The 26,314-nt window shown below is 38.7% G+C and overlaps 1 protein-coding gene across 1 annotated transcript in view; it reads right to left on the bottom strand.

Annotated features, from left to right (window-relative positions):
- Positions 1 to 15,641, bottom strand: part of PRPH2 (peripherin 2) — a 33,396-nt gene extending 17,755 nt beyond the window's left edge. Inside the window, exon 1 of the mRNA XM_031964840.1 lies at positions 14,841 to 15,641. Within this exon, the coding sequence (XP_031820700.1) occupies positions 14,841 to 15,421 (581 nt within the window). The 5' untranslated portion in view covers positions 15,422 to 15,641. The remainder of the gene's footprint in view (positions 1 to 14,840) is intronic.
- Positions 15,642 to 26,314: the final 10,673 nt, after the last annotated feature.

Here is a 26,314-nt window from a genome sequence, read left to right as displayed (position 1 = left end):
CTAGTCATATGAAAAAGTTCTCTAAATCATTATTTGATCAGAAAAGTACAAATTAAGACAACTCTGAGAAACCACTACACACCTGTCAGATTGGCTAAGATGACAGGAAAAGATAATGAAGAATGTTGGAGGGGTTGCAGGAAAACTGGGACACTGATACATTGTTGGTGGAGTTGTGAATGGATCCAACCATTCTGGAGAACAATTTGGAACTATGCCCCAAAAGTTATCAAATTGTGCATACCCTTTGACCCAGCAGTGTTTCTACTGGCCCCAAAGAGATACTAAAGAAGGGAAAGGGACCTGTATGTGCACGAATGTTTGTGGCAGCCCTGTTTGTAGTGGCCAGAAACTGGAAACTGAGTGGATGCCCATCAATTGGAGAATGGCTGAATAAATTATAATATATAAAAGTTATGGAATATTATTGTTCTGTAAGAAATGACCAGCAGGATGAATACAGAGAGGCTTGGAGAGATTTACATGAACTGATGCTAAGTGAAATGAGCAGAACCAGGAGATCATTATACACAACAACAACAAGATTATACAATGATCAATTCTGATAGACATGGCTCTCTTCAATAATGAGATGATTGAGGCCAGTTGCAATGATCTTGTGATGAAGAGAGACAGCTACATCCAGAGAGAAGACTTTGGGAACTGAGTGTAGATCACAACATAGCACTTTCAGTGTTTTTGTTGTTTGTTTGCATTTTATTTTCTTTCTCATTTTTTCCTTTTTTGATTTGATTTTTCTTGTGCAGCAAGATAATCATATAAATATGTATACATATATTGGTTTTAACATATATTTTACCATGTTTAACATATATTGGATTACTTGCCATCTAGGGAAGGCTGTGGGGGGAGGAAGGGAAAATTGGACACAAGGTTTTGCAAGAGTCAAGGTTGAAAAATTATTCATGCATATGTTTTGAAAATAAAAAAGCTTTAATTTAAAAAAAGAAAGAAAGAAAGTGATGGTCCACTTCTTTGGAGGTTTTCAAACAGAGGCTGGATGGTTGCTTGTTGGGAATGTTTTAGTGGGGATTCCCTTTTATATAGATAGAACTGGCTGACCTTTCCTCTAAAATTCTAGGATGCTTCCTTACCTTTCAGTCTGACTTTCAGAAGCCCAGAAAACTAAGAACTCCATGGAGGGAAGAATCATGTCTGCCTCCAGGAGACAATCTCTATTTATTCACCATTCATTTGACAGACATTTTAAAGTATCTGTTATTAAGTGTCCTACAAAGATGAAAAATAACAATGGAGGATGGAAACATCTAGTATATTCCAGGTACTGTGCTAAGAGTTTTGCAGATATTATCTCTTTTGATTCTCACAACAACCCTGGAAAGAAAATAGTATCATGATCCCCATTTTGCTATTGAGATAACTGAGTCAGACCGAGGTTAAGTAACTCACCCAGGAACATACAATTAATAAATAACTGATGCTAGATTTGAATTCAGGTATTCCTAATTTTAGGCCCAGCTCTCTATCCATTAAACCACTTCACTTACAGGCAAAAAAACCAAAAAGTACAAAAAATAAGGATAATATGTGCCTTCCCTCTTTCAATTATTTCCTATTGAACCTATATATAACTTGTTTATCCATATTTGTTTGCTTTCTATCTCTCCTGTTGGAGTGTGGGCTCCAAGAAAACTAGAAAAGATGGGAAATTTGTTTCAATTCAATTTTTAAAATGTTCATTAAACCTTTTCCATATACCAAGCAATTAGGTACTTGTACTAGGCAATAAATACATAATCTAATGCCAATGCCTTCAAGAGGTCCTTCTTGATTTTCCCCATTGTGAGAGCCATCTGCCTCCCAGTTCTCTGTCCCTGTGTATTGTCTTTATAGATTATTTATTTTTATATTTTATATATACATTTGTATTCATTTACATACATACATAAAATATTTTTATATTTTATATACACATATGTATTCATATACATATATATATATGTCCTGTATGGCATAGTAAAATGGAAGTTCATTGGGGTCATTTTTGTATTTGTATCCCCAAAGCTTGGCACACAGAAGGCACTTAATAATGCTTATTGATTTATTGGTTGAAATAAACCTGGACAAATAGACTGGAACAACAGCGGAGCTTAAATGCCAGACTAAGGAGCTTGTATCTTACCCTAGAGGCAATGGAGAGTCACAGAAGTTTTTTGAGCAGGTAAATGCTATGAGGCATTTGCAAGTTTAGGGACTGCCTCTCTTTTATCAGAATAAAAGAGCTCCCTTTAGGGGAAATCAGAAAACCTTTCTCCCCACATGAAACACAGAATTATCAACAGACAAGATTTGTATCCTCTCTTGTTGCATCCACTTTAGTATCAAGTACAAAATTGTATGAAATCTGTAAAAACAGATTGGAGAGAGGAAAGGTCTATGATTTTCAGTCTTCTCTAAGCTTCATCCTTGGTCCCCTCTCCTGGGGCCTCCCCTTTTCCTGAATCAGCCTATCCTGAAGCCTCACCTTGTTTGCCTAGGGTTTTGTCCTTGTTCCAATTCTGGATTAAGAGGCAGCTCATACTCTTAAGCCAAAGCCAGGCCAAGGAGATCTCAAGTCCTAGGTCACTGAGGCATCTATTTATAACCTAGAGTATTTCCTAAGCTTCAGTGATTTCCCTCTCAGATCTATTACAAATCCCACTTTTGTGGGGAACTTCAGAACTAGTTTCACTGTGTTTTTTGTAGCCTGAATACCTCATACAGGGACTGCCACACAGTAGGTACTTAATAAATATTCAGAATATTGCATATTTTTCTGACACAATTGGTTCATTAGTTGGTTTTGCTACCTTGCTTTTTTTTTTCCTTTTTAAATTTTTTTGTTACAAAAAACTGACAGAGTTGGGGAGTAACAAGGAGGAAAAGGTATTTAAGGGGATGTAGCAAAGAAAAGAAATCAATTTAAAAAATAAATATAAATAAGACCTGGAAGAGAGGTTATGCAAAGTATTTATAATAATGAAGGAATTCCTTACTCTAGCCAGATTTCTCGCAGGTAGAAAAGCCAAGTTTTAATAGAAATTCATTCAACCTTTTAGCCCAGGAGTTATATTTTGCCTGAATAAACACAATGATTTAGTACAAAACTTTCCTTGTACACAATTTTCTCTCTCTTACCTCTGTACCTTTGCAGTCTGTACTCCACGCTTGGAACCCAACTCCTCTTCACCTCTGTCTTATAGAATTCCTTCAAGAGTCAACTCAAGTCATCTCCTTATATGAGCATTATTCTAATGTCCCCAATTGCTAGAACTGCCCCCAAATTACTTTGTATTAAATTAACATCTATTTTGTGTTTGCTGATCTGTGTACATGTTGTACATCTTTCCACTAAAAGAATATAAGCTCCTTGAGGACAAGGATTAGTTTTGTCTTTGTATCTCTGGCTCCTAGCTCAGTTTTTAGCCCACAGCTTTAATAATTTTTTTTAAAAGCTTTAGTAAATGCTTCTTAAATGAATAAATGAATGGATGTATGTTGATAGGTATTTTCTTGCTGAGTACTCACTGGATAAAAAGTCCTATATAGAGCAAACAGAAGGGAAAATTATGATCTCCTCTTCTGGAAGCCCCAGTATATTGAGAATAGCTACAAAAGCACGTCAGTGAATACAAAATCAAAACAAATATCAAAAAGTGTTCTTTTTCAATTGGAAATGGATGGAATATCCATCATTGGGGAATGACTGAAAAATATGCTATATGTTTATGATGGAATACCATTCTACTAATAAGAAATGACAAAAAAATAATAAAAAGAAGTAATTAAAGATGGTTTCAGAAAAGCATGGGAAAATTTATTTATTTCACCTGACAAAGCCAAGTGAACGGAACTAGGAGAACATTGTACACGGTAACAACATTGAAACAATGATCAATTGTGAAAGATTTGACTACTCCTATCAGTACAATGATACAACCAAATTCTAAAGGACTCGATGAAAAATATTATCAACATCCAGAGAATTGCTAAACTGATAAAGCATACTTTTTTTCACTTTTAAAATTTTTTTTGCTTTTTTTTTGCAACATGGCTAATATAGAAATATGTTTTGCATAACTTCACATGCGTAATTTATATCATAATTGCTTGCCTTCTTTATGAGTGGGAGAGGAGTTGGAGGGAGGAGACCTTAGAACTCTATTTTTTAAAAAGTAATGTTAAGAAATAAATTGATATTTTAAAGTGTCCTTTTAAAACTCATTGCTCCAGATATTTATTCTCTAAATCATTTTCATCATGATATAGTGATCTTGTACACTGGGCACTATACATTTGATCAAAGTGTGAACAATGGCAATAACATATGTATAGATCACTTCAAAGTTTGCAAAAACACTATCACGTTTATTATCCCATTTGATCCTGCCCACAATCACCCTGTGAGGTGTGGGCAAGGCAAGGTCTGAAGAGCAGAGAGGTTAATCAACTCCCCAAATTACACAGTCAATGAAAGAGCTAGAATTTGAACTCATGTTTTTTTAGTCTCATTCTAGTGTTTTCTCCACTAACTCCCACTGCCTCTCTAATTGGAATATTCACATAGATTTGTTCATCAAGTTAACCAGTTATTCTGTTCAGCCTAAGGTGGAAGACTCACTGGTGAGAGTGAGATGGGGTAGGGGAGGGAAGAACCTGACACAGAATAAGAAAAGGGGTCAAGGGATAGGTGAACACAGAGGAATGGGGTTCCCAAGATGAGTACCTGAGATGGCAGGAGAGGGGGCACTGAAGAAAACCTCACCCACTTTACTTCACCTGTATATGTACACACTCACAAACATTTTGGGGGAATTGAAAAAATACGTGCCATGCTAGAACTCACAGTTTGCCAGATCTTAGTTTTTCTAAGTAATACCAATTTTCAATATTCTATGGTCATGTAAAAGATTTGGACCACTGTCCAACAACGTCCCAACAAACATTCTTTCTCTATGAGAACTAATCATAAGTGACAAAATAGACTAGGGCCCTTCTGTGAATGATGGATTCTAGCCCTGGCTCCTCCATTAATGAGTTACACAAACTTGGGAAAGTCACTTCAATTCTCTCTGCTCCTTCACTTGGAAAATGAGGGAATTGGAATTGAAAAAAAATTCAACTTTATTTTATTGTTGGTTTCACATCTTCTCCCTCGCATCTCCCCCTCTCCCCCAATTAAGAAGGCAAAAAAATTACATATGTAATATATGTATAACTATGAAAAACAAATTCCTCTACTAGCCAAGTCAAAAATAAATGAAAAGAAAAGGAAATGAAAGAAAGGAAAGGAAAGAGAAAATAAAGAAAGGAAAAAGATGCTTTCATCTGCATTCTAAAGCCATTCACCCCTATATGGAGGTGGATAGCATGTCTTATCATGAGTTCTCTGGAAGTATAGTCACTGTGTTGATCAAAACCACTAAGTCTTTTGAAGTTGTTTGTCTTTACAATATTGTTGTTAATGTACAATGCGCCTTCTCAGGGTTTTTTAAAAATCCTTTTTTTAAAAAAAAGAAAAACTTTAAATCAGAAGGATCTGAGTTCAAATCAGACCTCAGACATTTAACACTTGCGTTAACACTATGTGATCCTAGGTGAATCATATAATCCCAATTGCCTTACCAAAAATAAAATAAAAATGAAAATAAAATAAATCCTTTTTTAATCCTAAAATTTCTATGAAACCCCTAGAAAACCTCAAAGGTGGCCATCTCTGCGTCCTTCCCTCATCACATTCTTACCTGGATCTTCTAAATCATCCCAACTGGGTCTCTCAAGTGTGTATGACCACTTAGCTTGTTAGAACATGGTACTGCAGAGAGGCAAGTAATGAATTTAGCTCCCACCCCCTCCATCATTTGATAGCATTTCCAACAAGGGGAAAAACCACCAGACACCAGAGGCAGCCCTTCCCCACCCCACCATTCCAGAGCTCACTTCTCACAGACATAGGATTGATACTTATACTAGATTCTAACCATCTTGTTATTATAAAATCCTAGAAAAACAAGGATTGTAATTTACTTTAGTTTTGTACCACTTTCATACCTAGTCCAACATTATAGACATAGTAGATCTTGTGCTTGTTTCAAAAATAATTGATGTTATATAGAATGTTAGGTTAACTCTACACATAAATACATACATATATATACATACATAGAGAAATATAGATATAGAACTTAAGGTTTGCAGAGTATACTTCTTACTACAACCTAGTGCAAAACACTTTATATTTTTATCTCATTTGAGCTTCATAACAACCCTGGTAAGTAGGTGTTATTATCCCCATTTTACAAATGAGGAAACTGAAGCAAATAGAAATAAAATGACTCGCCCAGGATCTCTCAGACAGTGTCTGAAACCAAATTTGAACTTAAGTCTTTGTGACTCCAGGCTCAGCACTTTATGTATTATATCACCACCTAGCTGCCTTACTAGTGGTGCAAATGGTCTTAATCCTGTTTTACAAATAAAGAAACTGAGGCTCATGGAATTTGAGGATAATAGTATAAGAAGAATGGGCTCCAGAGATCAGAGGGAACAAAAGTAGAACTCTCAAAAGCACACAGACTTAGTGTTGGAAGGGATCTTAAAGGCCATCTGGTCCAATCCTTTCATTATCCAGATACAGAACATGAAGCCCAGAGAATTTAAAGGATTGGTCCAAGGTTACACAGGTGCAAACAGAAAATGCAGATTTGATTCCAGGACTTCTTTGGTTATTCTAAAAACAGTCCCATTATTCTGGAGAACAATTTGGAGTTATGCCCAAAGGGCTATCAAACTGTATATACCCTTTGATCCAGCTAATATCACTAATGGATATCCCAAGAGATCTTAAAAAAGGGAAAAGGACCCACAAGTGCAAAAATGTTTGTGCAGCCCTTTTTGTAGTGGCAAGGAACTGTAAACTGAGTGGATTCCCATCAATTGGGGAATGGCTGAATAAATTATGGTATATGAATGTTATGGAATATTATTGTTCTAAAAGAAATAATGAACAGACTAATTTTAGAAAAGCCTGGGAAGATTTACATAAATTAATGATGAGTAAGAAAAACCAGGAAAATATTGTAAAACACCAACAGCAAGATTGTATAATAATCAACTATCATAGATTTGGTTTTTCTCAGCAGTTCAGTGATCCAAGGCAATCCCAATAAACTTTGAATGGAAAATGCCATCTGCAGCCAGAAGGAGAATTATGGTGCTTGAATATGGATCAACACATGCTAAGTTCACTTTTTTCCTTCTGTTTTTTTTTTCATGGTTTTTTTCTTTTGTTCTGATTTTTTTCCCCTCCCAATATGATTCATATGTAAATATGTTTAAAATGAGCATACATATATAATTTTTTTAAAGTTTTTTACATGTAACTGTGGGGAGAAACCAATCTCATTTCCACTGCTTCATGAAATAACTTACCCAAATTCATACAGCTAAGAGTCAAAGCCAGCATAAAACCCAAGTTCCCCATCTTGGGTCTCTGTGGAGTCATTATAGCTGCTTGTAGAATAAAGGCAGAGAAACGGAGGCAGGATAAAGACAATGGTACATAAGGAGGTAAGAATTTAGAATTTACACTATAATGGTGGAAGGACATATAAGTTGTAAGCCAGAAGACCCAGGTGTAAATTCTACCTCTACTATTTATCTCTATAAGTTTGGGGAGGTCATATAATCTCCTTGGGCCTTAGTTCCTTCATCTGTAAAATGATGGGACTGGACTAGATGACCTCTAAGGTCCCTTCCAGTCCTAAATCTGCAATTCTTAGGGGCAGCTAAATAGAGGATTGGCCCTGAAGTTAGGAGGACCTGAGTTCAAATCTGGCTTCAGATACTTAACACTAACTGTGTAACCTTGGGCAAATCACTTCATACCAATTGCCTATTCAAAAAAAAATTTTTTTTAAGTTTATTTTTAAAAATCTGTGATTCTTTTGAGTATGATTTACTTTTGTCTTTGTATTTCTGGTATCTAGCAGTTCCTGGCTCATAGTAGGTACTTAATAAATTCTTGAATAGAATTTGTCTGCTCTTGGATAGAATTTATATGCTTTTGTATTCTTGTACATCTACTCCGATTCTAATGGAAGAACTGGAATAGTCAGAGAAAAAACCCTGATTTTTTGGAAATTCAACATGGTTCTCCACTGAAGTCCTCCCCCAATGCTTCCTAAAGAGGCAACAACATTTGTGGCCTAGATTTGGAATCAGGAAGACCTGGATTCAAATCCTGCTTTTGACACTTACTGACTTTGTGATACTAGACAAGTCACTTAACAAGTGATACTAGACAAGTCTCTGAACCTCAGTTTCCTCATCTATAAAATAAAATTTAGAGTAGGAGGTTCTTTCAGCTCTAAATCTGCGATTTCAGGATCCTACATCCTCATTTCTTTTTTGTGAGGCATTTGAGGTTAAGTGACTTGTCGAGAGTCACATAACTAAGTAAGTATCTGAGTCAAATTTGAACTCATGACCTCCTGACTTCAGGGCCAGTGCTTTATCCACTGAGCTACCCAGCTGCCTTCAAGACGCTACATTCTCTTTTTTTAAAATATATTTTTTTTAATTTTCAAAACATACGCATAGTTTTCAGCATTCACCCTTGCAAAACCTTGTATTCCAAATTTTTCTCCCTCCCTTCCCCCTAATTCCTCCCCTAGATAGCATGCTAAACATGTGCCATTCTTCTGTACATATTTCCACAATTATCTTACTACACAAGAAAAATGAGATCAAAAAGGGAAAAATGAGAAAGAAAACAAAATGCAAGCAAACAACAACAAAAGTGAAAATGCTATGTTATGGTCACACAACATAATTGTTCCCACAGTCCTCTGTCTGGGTGTAGATGGCTCTCTTCCTCACAAGACCACTGGAACTGGTTTGAATCATGTCTTTGTTGAAGAGGGCCACGTCCATCAGAATTAATCATCATATAATCTTGTTGTTTCCCTGTACAATGATCTCCCAGTTCTGCTCATTTCACTCAGCCTCATTTCGTGTAAGTCTCTCCAGGCCTTTCTGAAATCATCCTGTTGGTCATTTCTTACAGAACAATAATATTCCATAACATTCATATACCACAATTTATTCAGCCATTCTCCAATTGATGGGCATCCACTCAGTTCCAGTTTCTGGCCACTACAAAGAGGGCTGCCACAAACATTTCTGCACATGTGAGGACCCTACATTTTCATTTTTCATGGAACCATGTAAAACCACAGATAAACTCATTATCAGAAGATTGATCACCAGGAGATGACATTTTTTGGATCCCAATTATTCCTAAAAACTGTCTACCAAAGTGTGGAGGGAATGGGTATAATCTGTCCAAATGTATGATGGAAGCAATCACAGATACTTCATCACTGGCGCTCCTATCCTCTGAGATACTGCCCACTTCCATTATTTAGAGACTCTTTCCTCACAGTGATTTCTTCAGGTCCATCTGCCTTACGACCATATCACTGCTTGGTAGCTTTTTCTTCAAACAATTAAAATAGCAAGAAGTAGATTAAAAAAAACCTCAATAGTAGCTCAACCTATTTAAGCTGCTAACTTCAGTATAAATTTGATGGGGAAGATATCAGTTGGGTGGGGGAGGCAGGAGAAGAAAGAGAGTTGTTTGTTTGTTTTGGTTTTTAGTTTATTTAATAATTTATTTTTATCTAGACCTGTCAGGGAACTCCTAGGGAAAATCTCCTTCCACCAATACAAATCAATCAATAAGTATTTAAGGTCCTTCTATATGTTAGGGACTGGTCCAGAAGCTAGAGACATAAAGATAAAAAGTCAACAATCCCTGCCCTCAAAGATCTTACATTCTATCATGCATATATAAATCACAAAAAATAAGGGACTGGACTTGTGATTCATAAGCAGCTGGTGAGTGCAAAGAATTCTGGCCCTAGAGTCAGAAAGCCAGGACTTCAAACCCAACCTCAGACACTTATTATGTGTGATCCTAAGCCACTTCATTTCTATTTACCTCAGTTTCCTCCTCCATAAAATGTGGATTTTATAATAATAGCACCTACCCCAGGGTTGATGTGAGAATCAAATAAGATAATAACTGTAAAGCACTTTTAGCACAGTTCCTGATACACAATGAGAATTATATAAATGCTAGCTAAAATTATTTTATTGGTATCAGGAACTTTCAGAGGAGGAAATTTCCACCACCATAAAGATCAGTACCTTCTTTATTTTTTTTTTTTTATTTAATAGCATTTTATTTACAGGATATATGCATGGGTAACTTTACAGGATTAACAATTGCCAAACCTCTTGTTCCAATTTTTCACCTCTTACCCCCCCCCCCCGCCCTCCCCTAGATGGCAGGATGACCAGTAGATGTTAAATATATTAAAATATAACTTAGATACACAATAAGTATACATGACCAAAACATTATTTTGCTGCAGTACCTTCTTTAAAACTTGATCTCACAAACTCGCCTTGAATGAATATCAAGAGGTTAAACATGCTGGTTCTCACACGTAGGTCAAAGGCAGGCTCTCTATTCATTATCTCTACAACCCTTCTTAGTGGTGGTCAGAGAGCAGCTTCTAAATACCTCAGAAAAGTGAAATCATACTGCTAATAATAAACAATAAAACTTAACAGCATTTATATCATTGCTTTAGTTTAAAAAGTGCTTTATAAATATTATCTCATTTGAAAATATTACCCTCAAATAAAATTAATCTCAAAATGGTATCCTCAAAAGGCATGACATCCACAAAATCATTATTTTTAAAAATAACTGTGGTTTATTGTAATTATATGTGAGTCACTATAACCTCCATGAGAGTGGGAGTTATAATTTCCTAAAAGGATACTAAGGGGTGTGAAAAATATTCTGACATAGTAGACAATGTTTAAAATGGAAACAGAGTAAGCCAGATATCATAAAGCTGACCTTACTTATGGCCAGTCTCTCACCGTCCCTGTCCTGTGCAATCATCAACCACTTCGTTGCCTAGTCCCAGGCTACAACCTTAAGGATCCTATCACCTTGATGTACCTCTCCAAGGTACTTGCCCTACCAGAGACACCTCCCCCTGACCTCAGCTGCCCCTTCCACAGCCTCTTGGAGGATTGGAATTAGTGGGATACCAGAGGTATACAAGTCAGGCCTGAAGTCCGGCACCCCGTTATTTACTGTACCTACCCCTGATGGATCTGAAGAACTGAGCCATGTCTTTTATAAGGTATCATAAGGTCAGCATAGGTGTGCTGACCATGGGCTGGTTCCATCCTGCTCCCTTTTCCCTTGGTCTTCCCAGCTATGGTCTCCCAGGATGTTTTTCCATGAGGCCTATTTGGGGTATCTATCTCCCTTTCGTGGCCATATCAGAGAGTCTCTTTCTCAGGGGCCGAAGGGATCTCTCTACTCTCAACTGAACTTACCCCACATTCTAATGCTTCTTTGTAGCCATATTTCCATATGGTGTTAAGGGGCCAAGCATCACCTTCTCTAAGAACACAGAGCACAACCCTGTGCAGGCAGAATATTGCCCAGATAGATATTATTTTACAAAAATATCATTAATGCATTCTAATAGAAGCTTGGCATTTTGTCACGAAGCCCACCATGATGCCATGTTTATAACAGGAATCGCTTGGAATGCATTTCCCCTTCTTGGGTTATTTCGTAATGCCTTGTGTTTCTGGGAAGCCATGAAAACACATTTGGGGAGGAAATGCCTTAATTACTACTGCCTTAGAGATAGAGAAAGCAGAAACAGAGAAAGTTGTGGAAGTAGACAGTCACAGAGGCTGTGGAAAGGACAAAGCAGAGAATGCCAGGGGAATTCAAGCCTATACTACAGGCACAAATGAGAAAAAATGAGAAATAGATAAAAGAGAGAGAGAGAGAGAGAGAGAGAGAGAGAGAGAGAGAGAAAGAGAAAGAAGAAGAAGAAGAAGAAGAAGAAGAAGAAGAAGAAGAAGAAGAAGAAGAAGAAGAAGAGGAGAGGAGGAGGAGGAGGAGGAGGAGGAGGAGGAGGAGGAGGAGGAGGAGGAGGAGGAGGAGGAGGAGGAAAATTTGTATGAATTGGTACAAAGCAAGCAGTGACTATAATAATATAAATAAATATGACACTAAAAGGCAGTCAAATGCAGTGTTGATGTGTTATTCCCAAACAACCATATGATAAAATACTTGTTCCTTTTTAAAATATAGTGTAGGAAGCTTTAAGAACATAGTATTGTATATATTAATCAGATAACAATCTTTTTGTCTACCATTTTTACTTACCTGTTTTTATTTTTATTATTAAGACACCCCCTCTTCCAAAATAAATAAATAAAATTATAAATTACAGTTAAGGTGCCAATTTGCATAAATGGAAGGAGTTTCCTCTCTGGAAAGTCACTATGCTGGTGAAATCACAGGTCCAAACAGAGATTATTATAATTATTAAGCACAAATTAGAAAATATATAACAAATATGTAATAAATATATAGTATTTATAAAATAGATAACATATGTAAGGCACTTTGTAAAACTTAAAGCTTGTTGTGCTTCACACCCACGTTAAGAGAGTGGGAAAGTTTAAATGATGCTACCTGAAACAAGGCACATACACACTCATGTAAGACACATATGTGTGTAGACACTTGGGCACACACACATACACACACACTGCTCCCTTTGTATGAAGGACAGAAAGGCTTATGGTCCCCTCCTCCAACAGGGATTTACATCTATAATCCCTGTGCAAGGAGAAAACAAAATCTTCCAGTAACGACCTTCAGTCTGAATTTTTTTTCTTTTCAGGTGTAGTTAGTTAGGCAAAGCCCTTTGAGTTTCATTAATGTTCAGACTCATAGCCTACTCGAAATCACTTTAGGGGTGATCTAACCCAAACCTCTCACTTTTCAGAAGGGAAAACTGAGACCCAGACCTTTCATCGCAAATGGCTGGATTTGGAGATAGGAAGACCTAGGTTGAAATATTGCCTCAGACACAGTCATTGTGTGATTCTAGGCAAGTCAATTAATCTCTCTAAGCCTGAATTTCTTCATCTGTAAAATGAGGAAAATAATAGCTTCTATCTCACAGGGGTAGTTGTGAGGAACAAATGAAATAAAGGATAAAAAGTGTTTTGCAAATCTTAAATCATCATATAAAAGTTGGCTATAATTAGCTAATCTAGTTCATAGATTTAGAGCTAGAGGAGATGATCCAGCTCAGACACTCTTAACCCGGGGTATATGGATATATTTTTATGGTTAGATTTTATGGATAAATTTCAAAGAGTCTATGAGTGTGGGTAGGAGAGGGAATTTACATTTTTATTGCAGCATTATTGCTTTCCCTTATAATCATATTTATTTTATTTTTATGTTTTTAAAACCTATCATTCTGAGAAGGTCCACAGGCTTCACAAGACTGCCAAAAGAGTTCATGACATGAAAAAGGAGAAGAACCCCTGATGTAATCCAACCCCCTTATTTTACAGATAAGGAAACCGAGAGTCACAGAAGTTAACCGATTTGCCCAAGTTCACACAGTTAATGACAGAATTGGAATCCAAATCCCAATTTTCTGACTCCAAATACATTGTGATTCATTTCACTATTGAGCGAGATGCCATCTGGGCCCAGAGTTATAAAACACTCATAAATTACTGCCAAATTGCTGATCTGTATTAGTGGAAATAATTTCCACTCTGGAAGTTCCACTGGTGAAATCATAGATCAGTCAGTTAATAAACATTTAAGTGCCACTAGGTACCAGGCACTTGTGTTAAACCAAACAAAAAGTAGTAGTCATTGTCGTAGTAATTAGTAGTCAAAGTAGTAGTAGTAGTAACCTCAAGTTAGAAAACATAAAATTAATAATTTATGATTTCATATTTATTTCAGTCAATAAACGTTTATTAAGAGCCTACTAGGTACCAGGCATTTGTGCTAAACCAAAGTAGTAGTAGTTGTTATTGTAATTAGTAGTCAAAGTAGTAGTAGTAGTAACCACAAGTTAGAAAACATAAAATTAATCATTTCTGATTTCATATTTATATCAGTCAATAAGCATTTATTAAGAGCCTACTAGGTACTAGGCATTTGTGCTAAACCAAACAAAAGAAGATAGTAGTAGTAGTCAAAATAATAGTAGTAACCACAAGTTAGAAAGTATAAAATTCATAATTCATGATTTCATATTTATCAGTCAATAAACATTTATTAAGAATCTACTGTGTGCTATTCATATATTATAAATTATTTTATATTTATTAAATTATTATTAAACTTTATTTATATATCACTTAGAAATTAGACAAACACTTTCTTTGTGGAGTAAAGCCCTTTAAACAACCTATATGTAAAGTGAAGATCAAGGTTCTTTCCTCCATAAAAGGTTATCCTTGTTTTTTTTTTTATTTTGGTCAAAGAAAACAATAGAAATCTTATTTTGTAACCATGATTTAAAGACAGTGGGCTTCTTTGGGACGGAATATTCTGCGGCAGAATCTTGGGAAATAATTGGTGATGGAGAAAAGAAAATCCTTGAATTTGGGAAGGATAGCATTTCTAGATAAAACATCCAGGTCCCAAATCAATCTGGTCTGATGGCTACAGGTGAATGAGTTGGGAAGAGAAATAATTTTTCAGGAGATATGATCTGGGAATGAACAGTTCCTCCCAAATCTGATGAAGTTAACCTAGACTCTGGCTGGTTTCCCCTAGGGACCTCCACCCCAGTCATGGGTAGGGACACCCTGGCTGCCTCGGTTCCTCATCCCTATGGGTACACACACACACACACGCACAGAAACCCCATACCACTACTCACTCTTTAACTTCTTTGGAGGCAAAGTCCAGATAACGGTTGCTGATCCATTGAATTTCAAACCAGTCCCGGAAGCCACTGTTTCCACAGCACCTGAACTCAATCTGCAACATGTCGATAGTCTTCTTCATAAAGCACCGACCCGGGGTATCTGTGTCCCGGTAGTACTTCATGCCATTCTTGAGCCCATGTTCCAAGGTACTCTCCAGGGAGCCCCTCATCAGGAAGCAAAAGAGGGAAACCAAGAAGAGGAGGATGTTGAACAGAACGCAGAAGCCCAAGTAGGGCTTCAACCATGGCTTCCATTTGGAGTATTTTTCAGGGTCTAGAGCATCATAACATATTTTGCCTCCAAGAGCATTGCAGATGCAAGCTAGCAGCCCTACCCCAATCAGGGAGTTGGGCACAAAATGGCTCTCTGAGTTGTTCATTACCTCACTTCTCTTCTTGAGCTCAATCTTGAGGAATATTCCCAAACTGAAGAGGATGATTCCAGTTAGGATTGAAAGCCAGTTCATGAGCCAGAGCCCCTGGGCTAATTTGACTCTCTTCTTCTGGTCGAATTTGATTTTCATCAGTGCCATTTTTACTGGCCGGAGCCCAAGTGGGCTCTGGGCTCTTAAACTTAGCGGAAGACAAAAATTCAAGGCCTTTGGGGCACGGCAGATGGCCCAGTCTGCAGGGAGCCCTTCTCAGGTCTGGCCATGTCTACTCCTTTATCCTAGGGCTCCAACGAGCTCAGGAGTAGCAGCATTAAATTCACAGTTCATCAAAGGCAAGTAGCACCAACTGCTGCCTCTTCCAACTCCCGTTTAAGCAAAGGAGAAACAGTCTCAATGTTGCAGATTATTAAAGTAGGATCTGCCAGAGAGGTCACCCTAATCCCTTTAATCAGACTTATCCAATTAGAAAAAGCCCTGCCAGCAGCAGAGAAGGAGCAGCCAGGGGCTCCTTCATTTTTCTCTCTAGAACCTCATTGTGGATGCTGCAAGAGAATCAGGGGAAAGGATGGGAAACCAAATCTCATGAATCAACAAAGCCAAAAAACAAACAAACCCAAATGTATCCAAACAAATTAATAGCCACAGGCACAGTCTGGGGGACGTTTTCTGGGGGAAAGAGACTTTGGAGAGATGGGACCCTTTATTGCAAGGAAGGAATGGGCAGAGATGACTATTAGTAATCCTATGGATGCCCTCTAGTGGCCAGAACCAAAGTTTAAATGGAAGTGGGACCCACCAAGTCTAGACTTTGAGGGGGAGAGAAGTTTATTTTATTGTTTAATTCTTAAAATAGTATTCTATTTTCCCAAATACTTGCAAAGATAGTTTTAAACATTCACTATTGCAAAACCTTATGTTCCATATTTTTCTCCCTCTCTCCTCTGTTCCTTCTCCCCAAGATAGCAAGCAATCTGAAATAGGTTAAACTTGTACAATTCTTCTAAACATATTTCCATATCAATCATGCTGCACAAGAAATATCAGCTCAAAACGGGGGGGAGGGAAACGGGAAAGAAAAATACCAGCAAACAAACAACAACAAAAATGAAAATACTATGCTTTCACATTCAGTTTCCATAGTTCTCTCTCTGCATGTGAATGGCACTTTCTATCACAATAGAGTTTACTTTAGCTTATGACAAAAAGGGAAGGGGAAAAAAACACCCATACATGCCCCAGGTACAGAGCCATTTTCCAAAATGCAAAAAATTACTTCTTAAAATCCTTAAGCCTGCAATGATGTGGCTGATGTAGACACCAGATGATATTAGGCACCAAATGTTAGGATTTGGTCATGTGAAAAATTCACAATGGCCATTCTCCTTGGCAGAGGGTAGTGATGAGGTCCTGAATGCTGTTTTGGTTCAAGAGAAACTAAAGAAGTGATCCTGAGACAAGCAGGCAGAAGGTCTTCATGGTCCCACCCTCCGGGAAGGGCCTCCAGTCAGAAATCCAAGTTGTGTCAAACCCCTGAGACCCTCCCCCTGTAGGATCTCCAGCAGCCTCACTTTGCTATACCCAGTCAGAAATCCCAGTCATGTCCCTGAGGTGAAATTTTTCCTATAAAATCTACCTGTGAGCAATCCGATGGCTGCTGCCCTCCTTTGGGTCAGCCTACTGTGGCACTCTGCCTGGTGGTGTCTTTCTCCACCCCTTGCCACATGGTATTGATGAGGTTTAGGCTTGGGGGTTCCCTTTCAGGGAACCGAATGATGAGGTCTAGATTCAGAGAACCAAAATGAGGTTAGGATTTCTGGTGGTCTGGGAGTTAAAATAAGGTCTAGTGGCAGGTTCGGGCTTCAGGAAACCAAATGGAGAGGTTTGGCTCCCCCTATATCCCCTTGGGATCTGGCTCAAGGTTAGGGAGTTTAAGGAATCCTCTTTTGGCTCAAGATTAGGGAGTTTAGGGGATCCCCTTTTGGCTCAAGTTTAGGGAGTTTAGGGGACCCCCTTTTGGCTCAAGTTTAGGGAGTTTAGGGGATCCCCTTTTGGCTCAAGTTTAGGGAGTTTAGGGGATCCCCTTTTGGCTCAAGTTTAGGGAGTTTAGGGGATCCCCTTTTGGCTCAAGTTTAGGGAGTTTAGAGGATCCCCTTTTGGCTCAAGATTAGGGAGTTTAGGGGATCCCCTTTTGGCTCAAGGTTAGGGAGTTTAGGGGATCCCCTTTTGGCGGCACAGAATTACTTTCTTTGTAAAGGAATTTACAAATCGGAAAACCTAGATTGATAAGCAGTTTATTATAGGTATTGGGAAATAAGATTAGAAATCCTGACAGAGAGGCATAAAGTCTCGTCAGGGAAATAGGTGAGATAAAGAGAGGACAGCACAGGAAAAGAATATTATCCAGTGGGCAGAGGCCTTCTTGGCATAGCAAGCATGGCACAGCTGGCATGTCAGGACCTCTGCAAAGAGAGGATTTTAGATTGGCTCTTTTATAATAGGAGTTATGGCTACAAGCTGGGTTTCTGCTTGAGCTGAATTTGAATAGAATTAAATGAATTTCTTTAATTGAATAGGATTGGAATTCTTTTAGCTCCGGACTGAACCAACCCCACCTAGATAACAGAATGAAAAATTTATCTTGTTTCCTCTCGGGTGGGGTCCCTCCCTGAGGCAAGAGTTAAAGGAGATTTTCTCCTCCAAGGAGTTTTAGTTTCGTGGTCCCTTCTTCAGTCTCTCCTCTAACTCCTTATGCTTCTCAACACCACTTCTTCTTATAGCTAACTCTTTTAAAGTGCTAAGTCTCCTTTAGTATTTAGCCTGCCCCAACCTCATGTGGCGCTCCCTTTCTACTGCAAGGAAAGAAGGAAAGGGAGGGAGGGAAGGAGGGAAGGAAGGAAGGAAGGAAGGAAGGAAGGAAGGAAGGAAGGAAGGAAGGAAGGAAGGAAGGAAGGAAGGAAGGAAGGAAGGAAGGAAGGAAAGAAGGAAGGAAGGAAGGAAGAAAGAGGAGGGAGGGAGGAAGTGAAGGGAGGAAGGAAGTAAAAGAAGGAAGGAAGGAAGGAAAGAAAGAAAGATTAGGTAGAAATTAAGGCAAAGAATCTCCTTTTTCACCTAGTCCAAAAAAAATCTAAATAAATAAATACATGAATGTGTGAGGGGAAGACCCTCATGGCTTGCCCTAGGACCAACTACCCTAGTATCTACTAGTGTCAAATTTGAAAGAATGAGAGAGATTGAAGGATACAGATTCTCATGAGCAGCAGGCACCCCCCCTCCTGAACACCCCCCCCCCCCCCCCCCCCCACCCCCGCCAAAGAGAGTGCACTGTGACAGAGGCCAGAGGAAGCTTTCCTAGGTCAGTCCCTTCCATTGTCCCCTCCCACTTAGCCTTTAATGGGCTAGATGGAGAACAACCTCTTGCTCACCCCATTGTGTCTAGATTTGTGTTATTTCTCCCTCTTGAAAGAAGATACTCTGCATAAGCCTCATTACGCAAGTAGAATAAAGAAAAAGTCTTTGAGTCATTGGCCGGGCTGCTGTAAACCAGTTTCTAGCTTAGTTAGACCCCTTTATCAGAATTCTGTAGCCAAGTCAGTTTCTCTTTCTGAAAGCTCATTGGTCAGAGATACTTATCATCTTACATTACCTTGGGGCTTTCAGCATTCTGTGGACTCTGAGCTTTTAGTTGTCTGTTCAAGGTTCCTGAGGAATTGAATTTTAACTGTCCTGTGGAAACTTCACCCTGGTTAGTCTCCCACATCTTGCAGGCCCTCCCTCACTTAAATCCAATTCACTTGCCTGTCATGACTTTATTCTCTTGATGTCATCGTCCTCTTCTAGAACAAACGTGGGATGCCCATATGTTGTTGCTGTGTGTCCTTTGTTTCCTGCCCCGGGATCCCTTTTATCAAGTCTTCAGTTTCTCTCTGCCCAGCAGAGCCACCATTCAGGACCTCATCATAAAAGTATCGTTTTATGTGGTATATGAACATTATGGAATATTATTGTTCTGTAAGAAATGACCAGGAGGATGATTTCAGAAAACCCTGGAGAGACTTACACGAACTGATGCTGAGTGAAATGAGCAGGACCAGGAGATCATTATATACTTCAACAACAATACTATATGATGACCAGTTCTGATGGACCTGGCCATCCTCAGCAATGAGATGAACCAAATCAGTTCCAATAGAGCAGTAATGAACCGAACCAGCTACACCCAGCGAAAGAACCATTACATTGAATTTCCAATCCCTATATTTATGCCCACCTGCATTTTTGATTTCCTTCACAAGCTAATTGTACAATAATTCAGAGTCTGATTCTTTTTGTACAGCAAAATAACGGTTTGGTCATGAATACTTATCTAATTTATATTTTAATATATTTAACATCTGCTGGTCATTCTCCCATCTGAGGGAGGGGGTGGGGGAAAGGAGAGGAAAAATTGGAACAAGACGTTTGACAATTGTCAAAGTTGTAAAGTTACCCATACATATAACTATAAATAAAAGGCTATTAAAAAAAAAAGAAGAAGAAGAAGAAAGTATCATTTTAGAGAGAACCATATACTTAGAGTTGGAAGTAACCTAAGAAGGCATCCAGTCCCAAATCCTGAATTTTAAACATGAGGAAATGGAGATCCAAAAAATATTAAGCCACAGATAAGATTTGAATCTAAGTACTCTGGCTCTAATCTCCTTCCATTGTACCACATAATACATCTCTCAAAAGTCATCATTTTCTTATCTCTGCTCACAATGTCCCCTATATCTGGAATGCTCTTCATCTCTCTTTTGCCTATTGAATGCCTACTTATTATCACCATAGCCCAAGGAGACTCCATTTCTAGAAAAAGGGCCTCTGGCTCTGGGCTGCAACAGATTAGATTCAGTTTTAGGCTAGTCTGACTCCACACACACACACAAAAAAAAAAAAAAAAAAAAGATTAGGCTTTTACCCACACTTTTTGGTTCACTGCCTCCTCACTGGAACTCTAAGAAAAATATCCACAAAAAAGTTTGTGTCTATGATCTCCCCAAAAGAGATTTTTAAAAAACTTCTCAGAAGGGTCCAATAGAGAATTAGAGAATGGATACAGGATAAGATAGCTATTTATTTTCTCTACCACAAATGTTTTAAAAACAAATACTCCTAAGTACTCCTTAATAACATCCTAAAAAAATTTTTTAATAACCTACGCCAGGAAGTAAATCAACTTTGTAGGACCGCTATATGCCTCGGATTTGCATTGTCAGAGTAACTCCTAAGGTCAAGATGTTCTGGCCAGCCAAAGTATTGCTTATCACCTGGGCAAATTATTTCACATCTTTAAGTACTTCTGTGGGCGTATTCCCCATCTCTGAAGATGTCATTACACTGTTCTCTCTTGTGGGCTGTTGTACCTCTGCTGTTTCCCACTAGGTGTCATATCTCTAATTCTTCCCGTCTCATTCTCTGGAAGCTCTCCTGAATGTGTCACATTCTCATGGTCTCACGGTTGCTGTTGGGCATTGCTCCTAGCTACAAGCTCCTGGGCTTCGTCCAGAAGCAATCTCCTTTTCCCTTTGGTTATGTGCCCAACCACCAAAGCCCTCATTCAAGCACGTGTTGTCATTTTCTCCCTCTACCTTCTTAGCCTTCTCTGCAAATAATGGCCAGCAATGATACCTGGGTCTCCTTAAAGAACTAACCGTCCACCCCCACCTTGAGCAACATTTCATTTTAACTCAACTGGCCTCTCCTTTATTGGCCAGAAGGGGAAAATATCAAGAACAGAAGAGACCCTTCTTTTTTTCCAGCAAGCAAGCTGTGCCCTAAGCTTGGTATAACAACAATCCTTTAGGCTCACCTTCTGGAGCCGATGGTCTCTAAGCTTGGGCAACAACAAGCCCAGGCATGAAACCCCTCTAGGAACAGCCTTTTTGTCACCAGACCACCTTGCCAAACGATTGCTGTTGTGCCTTACTGTTGCTGTGGAACCTCACTACTATTGCGACAATACACTGTTTGACTCTGTCTAATCACAAGTATATAAACCAAGGTTCAGCCACACTGAAGTGGGCCCCCCCCCCCCCATTAGGGACGGGACTCTGGCACATGTGTCCCTGCTTGCAAGCTGTTTGTCTCATTTTGAAATTAAACTTCTGTTTGCTTCCTGACTCTCCTGTCTCTAGCCTGCTCTGTTCAGCTTCAGCCATCCACAAGTTAAAGGTTATAAAAATAACAGCCATTCCCTAACAATGATCAAAGTGAGGAAGTCTTGAATATTATTGAATATTTTGGACCAAGAGAAATTAAAGAATTGATCCCAGTGGCAAGCAAGCAGAAGAATCTAATCTGATAGAGTAGTTTAGTTCCATGGTCCCACCTGTTAGGGAGGTGGTCCAGTCTGAAATCCAGTTATGTCAAACTCCTGAGACCCACCCTCTGTAGAGGTCTCCAGCAGTCTCATCTTGCCCTACCTGTCAGAAATCCAAGTCATGTCCCTGAGGTTGAATTTTTCCTGTAAAATATATTTGTGGATGACAAATGCTGGAGGGGATGCAGGAAAACTGGGACACTGATGCATTGTTGGTGGAGTTGTGAACGAATCCAACCATTCTGGAGAGCAATCTGGAATTATGTCCAAAAAGTTATCAAACTGTGCATAATCTTTGATCCAGCGGTGTTACTACTGGGCTTATATCCCAAAGAGATCATAAAGAAGGGAAAGGGACCTGTATGTGCAAGAATGTTTGTGGCAGCCCTGTTTGTAGTGGCTAGAAGATGGAAGCAGAGTGGCTGCCCATCAACTGGAGAATGGTTGGGTAAATTGTAGTATATGAATGTTATGGAATATTATTGCTCTGTAAGAAATGACCAGCAAGATGAATACAGAGAGACTTGGAGAGACTTATATGAACTGATGCTGAGTGAAATGAGCAGAACCAGGAGATCATTATATATCTCAACAATGATACTGTATGAGGATGTATTCTGATGGAAGTGGATTTCTTTGACAAAGAAGGTCTAACTCGGTTTCAATTGATCAATGATGGACAGAAGCAGCTACACCCAAAGAAAGTATGTAAATATAAACTGTTTGCATTTTAATTTTTCTTCCCAGGTTATTTTTACCTTCTGAATCCAACTCTTCCTGTGCAACAAGAGAACTGTTTGGTTCTGCACACATATATTGTATCTAGGATATACTGTGACATATTTAACATGTATAGAACTGTTTGCCACCTGGGGGAGGGGGTGGAGGGAGGGAGGGGAAAAGTTGGAACAGAAGTGAGTTCAAGGGATAATGTTGTAAAAAAAATTACCCAGGCATGGGTTCTGTCAATAAAAAGTTATAATTATTTATTAATAAAATAAAATAAATAAAATATACTTGTGGGCCATCTCATGGCTGCTACTTTCCTTTGGGTCAGCCCACCATGACACTCTGTCTTGTAATGTTTTTCCCCCTTCCCCTTCCATTTCCCCCATGCCATGTGATATCTCCCCCTAACTCTACTATGCTTCCCAACCCTACTTCTCCTCCTTAAAGCTAACTTTTAGGGTGCTGAGTCCCTTTAAGGATTTAGCCAGTCAGCTAAGAACAAACCAACCTCATGGGGTGCTCTCTTTTTACTGGGTAATTATGAGTTCCCCTGAGGAACTTTCATATGCTTTCCCAGCTCTATTTCCTATTTACCATTCCTGGTGTCTATTATATCCCTTCATTTTGGCTGTAAACATATTTCCCTAAATAAATCTATGTTTTGCCAAAGAGAATGGCCATTGTGAATTCTTCATATGACTATACCCCAACTTTTGGTACCTGCCATCATTTGGTGACAAACCCCACATCATAGGTCATATCAAAAGGAAAGAACAGACAGTTCTTAAAGGAAAAAATCCAAATAATAAACAGCTATATGAAAAGTGCTCCAAATCACTATTAATTAGAGAAATGAAAGTCTTGTTTGTGGAATATTCAGAGGCCAGTGTTGCTGAATTGAAGAATACATTACTGAGAAGTAAGGGTGTAAAAAGACTGAAAAGGCAGGAGGGGACTAGATTATGAAGTGCTTTATCTGCTGAATAAGTATTTTATACTTGCTCTTTAAGGCAAGAGGGAACCACTTGAGATTATTGAGTAGGGGAGTGATTCATTTAGATCTACACTTTAAGAAAATCACTTAGCACTGACCCTGGAGTCAAGATGATCTGAGTTCAAATCCACCTTCTAATACTTGACACTTATTAACTGTGACCTTTGAGCAAGCCATTTAATCCTAATACCTTGCAAAAAAAAAAAAAATCACTTTAGTGGATAAATGGAGAATGGATTAGAAAGAGACTTGAGGCAAACAGATTCATCTATTACTGCTATTGCAGTTGTTGTTTATTCTTCCTTCTCAAAGAGGACCATGACATCAGGGAGATGATGCTATGACAAACAAGTTAATTGGATTTGAGGGAGGGCTGACTGTGCGAGGTCCCCTCCCTCACTTTCCCTTCAGAGCCATCTGGGTCCAGGGGCCAGATAGAGAACAGGAGGACTGGAGATGGCCCTGATGCAAAGGGAGACCTTTTCCTTTTTTAAGTTAAGGTCTTCAACAGGCCTCAGTTTGACTGAGGTCACACCCATTCAAGGATTAAGATTGGATAAGAATTGAGGCAAAAAATAGCCTCTTTTATCTAGTAAAAAGAAAAATCAATCTGGAAGGAGAAGACTTCAGAGTCTCTGGCTAAAATAGAAATAATTGCTATTTACATTCAGTCTGAACTGGATGCAGTGGAAGACCTTTGTAAGCTAAGAAATAAACAAGGAGAAACATCCTGTTTCTTGCTACCCACCTGATGAGAGAGTCTCCAATGTCCTCTACTGATACCATAAATGAACTACTAAACTGGGAGCCTCTGCTGCTCTGGTCTCAGCTTGCTTGATATTCCTCTAGTGCTCTCTCCCCGTGAGCTCCTTAGAGGAGTGAGAGTCTACATTCATTACCATGCATTGGTCAAAAACCCTTAAGCCTTTGCAATTCTGACTTCTTTCCCCATTATTCTACTCAAACAATTCTCTCCACTATCAACTGATTCCATAATTTGAATTCCTTACTATCATTCACCCCCCACCATATCAAAGTCTGCAGAGTGACCTTCACAACATCTCTTAAACATTCTCCCTTCTCTTCTTTGACCCTAATCCAACACTTCCCTAACATCAAAGAGGAGGAGCCAAAAGATTGGGGTAATGAGAAATACAGGAAGTTTCTTCCTAACAATATCTCCAAACATCTAGAAAACCAGACTGAATGCTGCTCTGGAAATTCAAGAAAAATTCCCAAGGAGTTATTATCATCCCAGGTCAACACAGCAAGACAGAAAGAGAGATCTGTGGATACAGGAGATGAATATATGGAAGAAACTGCCATTCCAGCATTAAGGGGATGTACACCAGGACAAAAAAATCCCAGATCCAGCAAGAGGTTCCTAAAAGTGTGAAAGGCACAAGAGCAGGTGCAAACTGGCAGCTCTGTTGCTTACTATCCAGTTTCAGGTCATATCTTTATGACAGACTAAGGAGGATACCTGTCCCTATGTCAAGGGAGCCAATTCCTAGTTTGAAATAAACGTGACAAATTCACAATGGCCATTCTCATTGCCAAAAGGTGGGTTTATTTAAGGGAAAATGTTACAGGCAAAAATAAGAAGTAAAATAGGCACCAGGAATGACAAATATAAAATAAAGTTGGGAGAGCATATAGTTAGCAAAGAAAAAGACATGTTCTCCAGAATTCACAATTAACAAGGAGAATACACTGTGAGGTGGAAATAAGCCATTGACTAGCAAGTTAGATTAACCAGAGTTAACTAGAGTGAGGAGAAAGCTGCCATTAAAGGGAAGGAACTATGAGGGAAATAAAGAGTGTAGTGTTATAGTCCTGAAAAGAACTTAGCAAAGATCTTCATCATAACCAGATCTTTTTTCTTTTTTTTTTTTTTTTTATTTAATAGCCTTTTAACTTTACAGCATTAACAATTGCCAAACCTCTTGTTCCAATTTTTCACCTCTTACCCCCCCACCCCCTCCCCTAGATGGCAGGATGACCAGTAGATGTTAAATACATTAAAATATAAGTTAGATACACAATAAGTATACATGACCAAAACGTTATTTTGCTGTACAAAAAGAATCAGACTCTGAAATACTGTACAATTAGCTTGTGAAGGAAATCAAAAATGCAGGTGTGCATAAATATAGGGATTGGGAATTCAATGTAATGGTTTTTAGTCATCTCCCAGAGTTCTTTTTCTGGGCATAGCTATAACCAGATCTTTTATAGGGGAAATTCAGCCTTGGGGATTTCTAAGGGAAACTAAGGAAGTAAAGATGAGAACTCAGAGGGAGTAATCAGGGAACCAGAAGAAATGCATCTGGAAGACCAGATCACAGACCTGTCTAAAGATGTGCTAATCAATCTCTCAAAGGTTGTTTTAAAGATGCACAGAGGTTGAGGGGATGCACTTTGGGAGGAGGTTAATAAAAGAGTTACATCCATTATCAAAATCATTCTATACAAATAGGATAGTCTGGAAATTGATTATATCTAATAACAGCCAGAGGGGTTTCTTCCTGACAGGAAAAGAGAGAAGTCCATATCACCCAAGGGTTACATTCTGGGATAAAGAATGGCTGCAATCTCTAGGCTGTGTATAGAGCAAAAACCAAGTTCAAATATGAGCAGCATCTATGTGGCACTGATCCTGAAATCAGAATAGAAACTGGTTTTAGGGTTTTAGCCCTAACCTCAATTTGAACTTTCAGAGGAATAACAAGGGCAGGAATCTGAGACCAAAATGAAGCTTGCAGCTCTTTTGATCTGAACCCAACAAGAATTTTTCAGCTGGCTAATAGTGATTGAATCTAGCAGAAGTCTACTGAAACTTCCATTAAAAAACGGCCTGTAGGAATATTTTTCAGTCCCAAACCTAGGTCAGAAACTTGCAGAGCATAGAACAGGGGGAACTTTGGAAGCGCTGAAAGCTTGTGAATTCCCA

Source organism: Sarcophilus harrisii, chromosome 4 (assembly GCF_902635505.1).
Source record: "Sarcophilus harrisii chromosome 4, mSarHar1.11, whole genome shotgun sequence".
NCBI classification, from domain to species: domain Eukaryota; kingdom Metazoa; phylum Chordata; class Mammalia; order Dasyuromorphia; family Dasyuridae; genus Sarcophilus; species Sarcophilus harrisii.
This window is presented reverse-complemented; position numbering and strand designations above follow the sequence as displayed.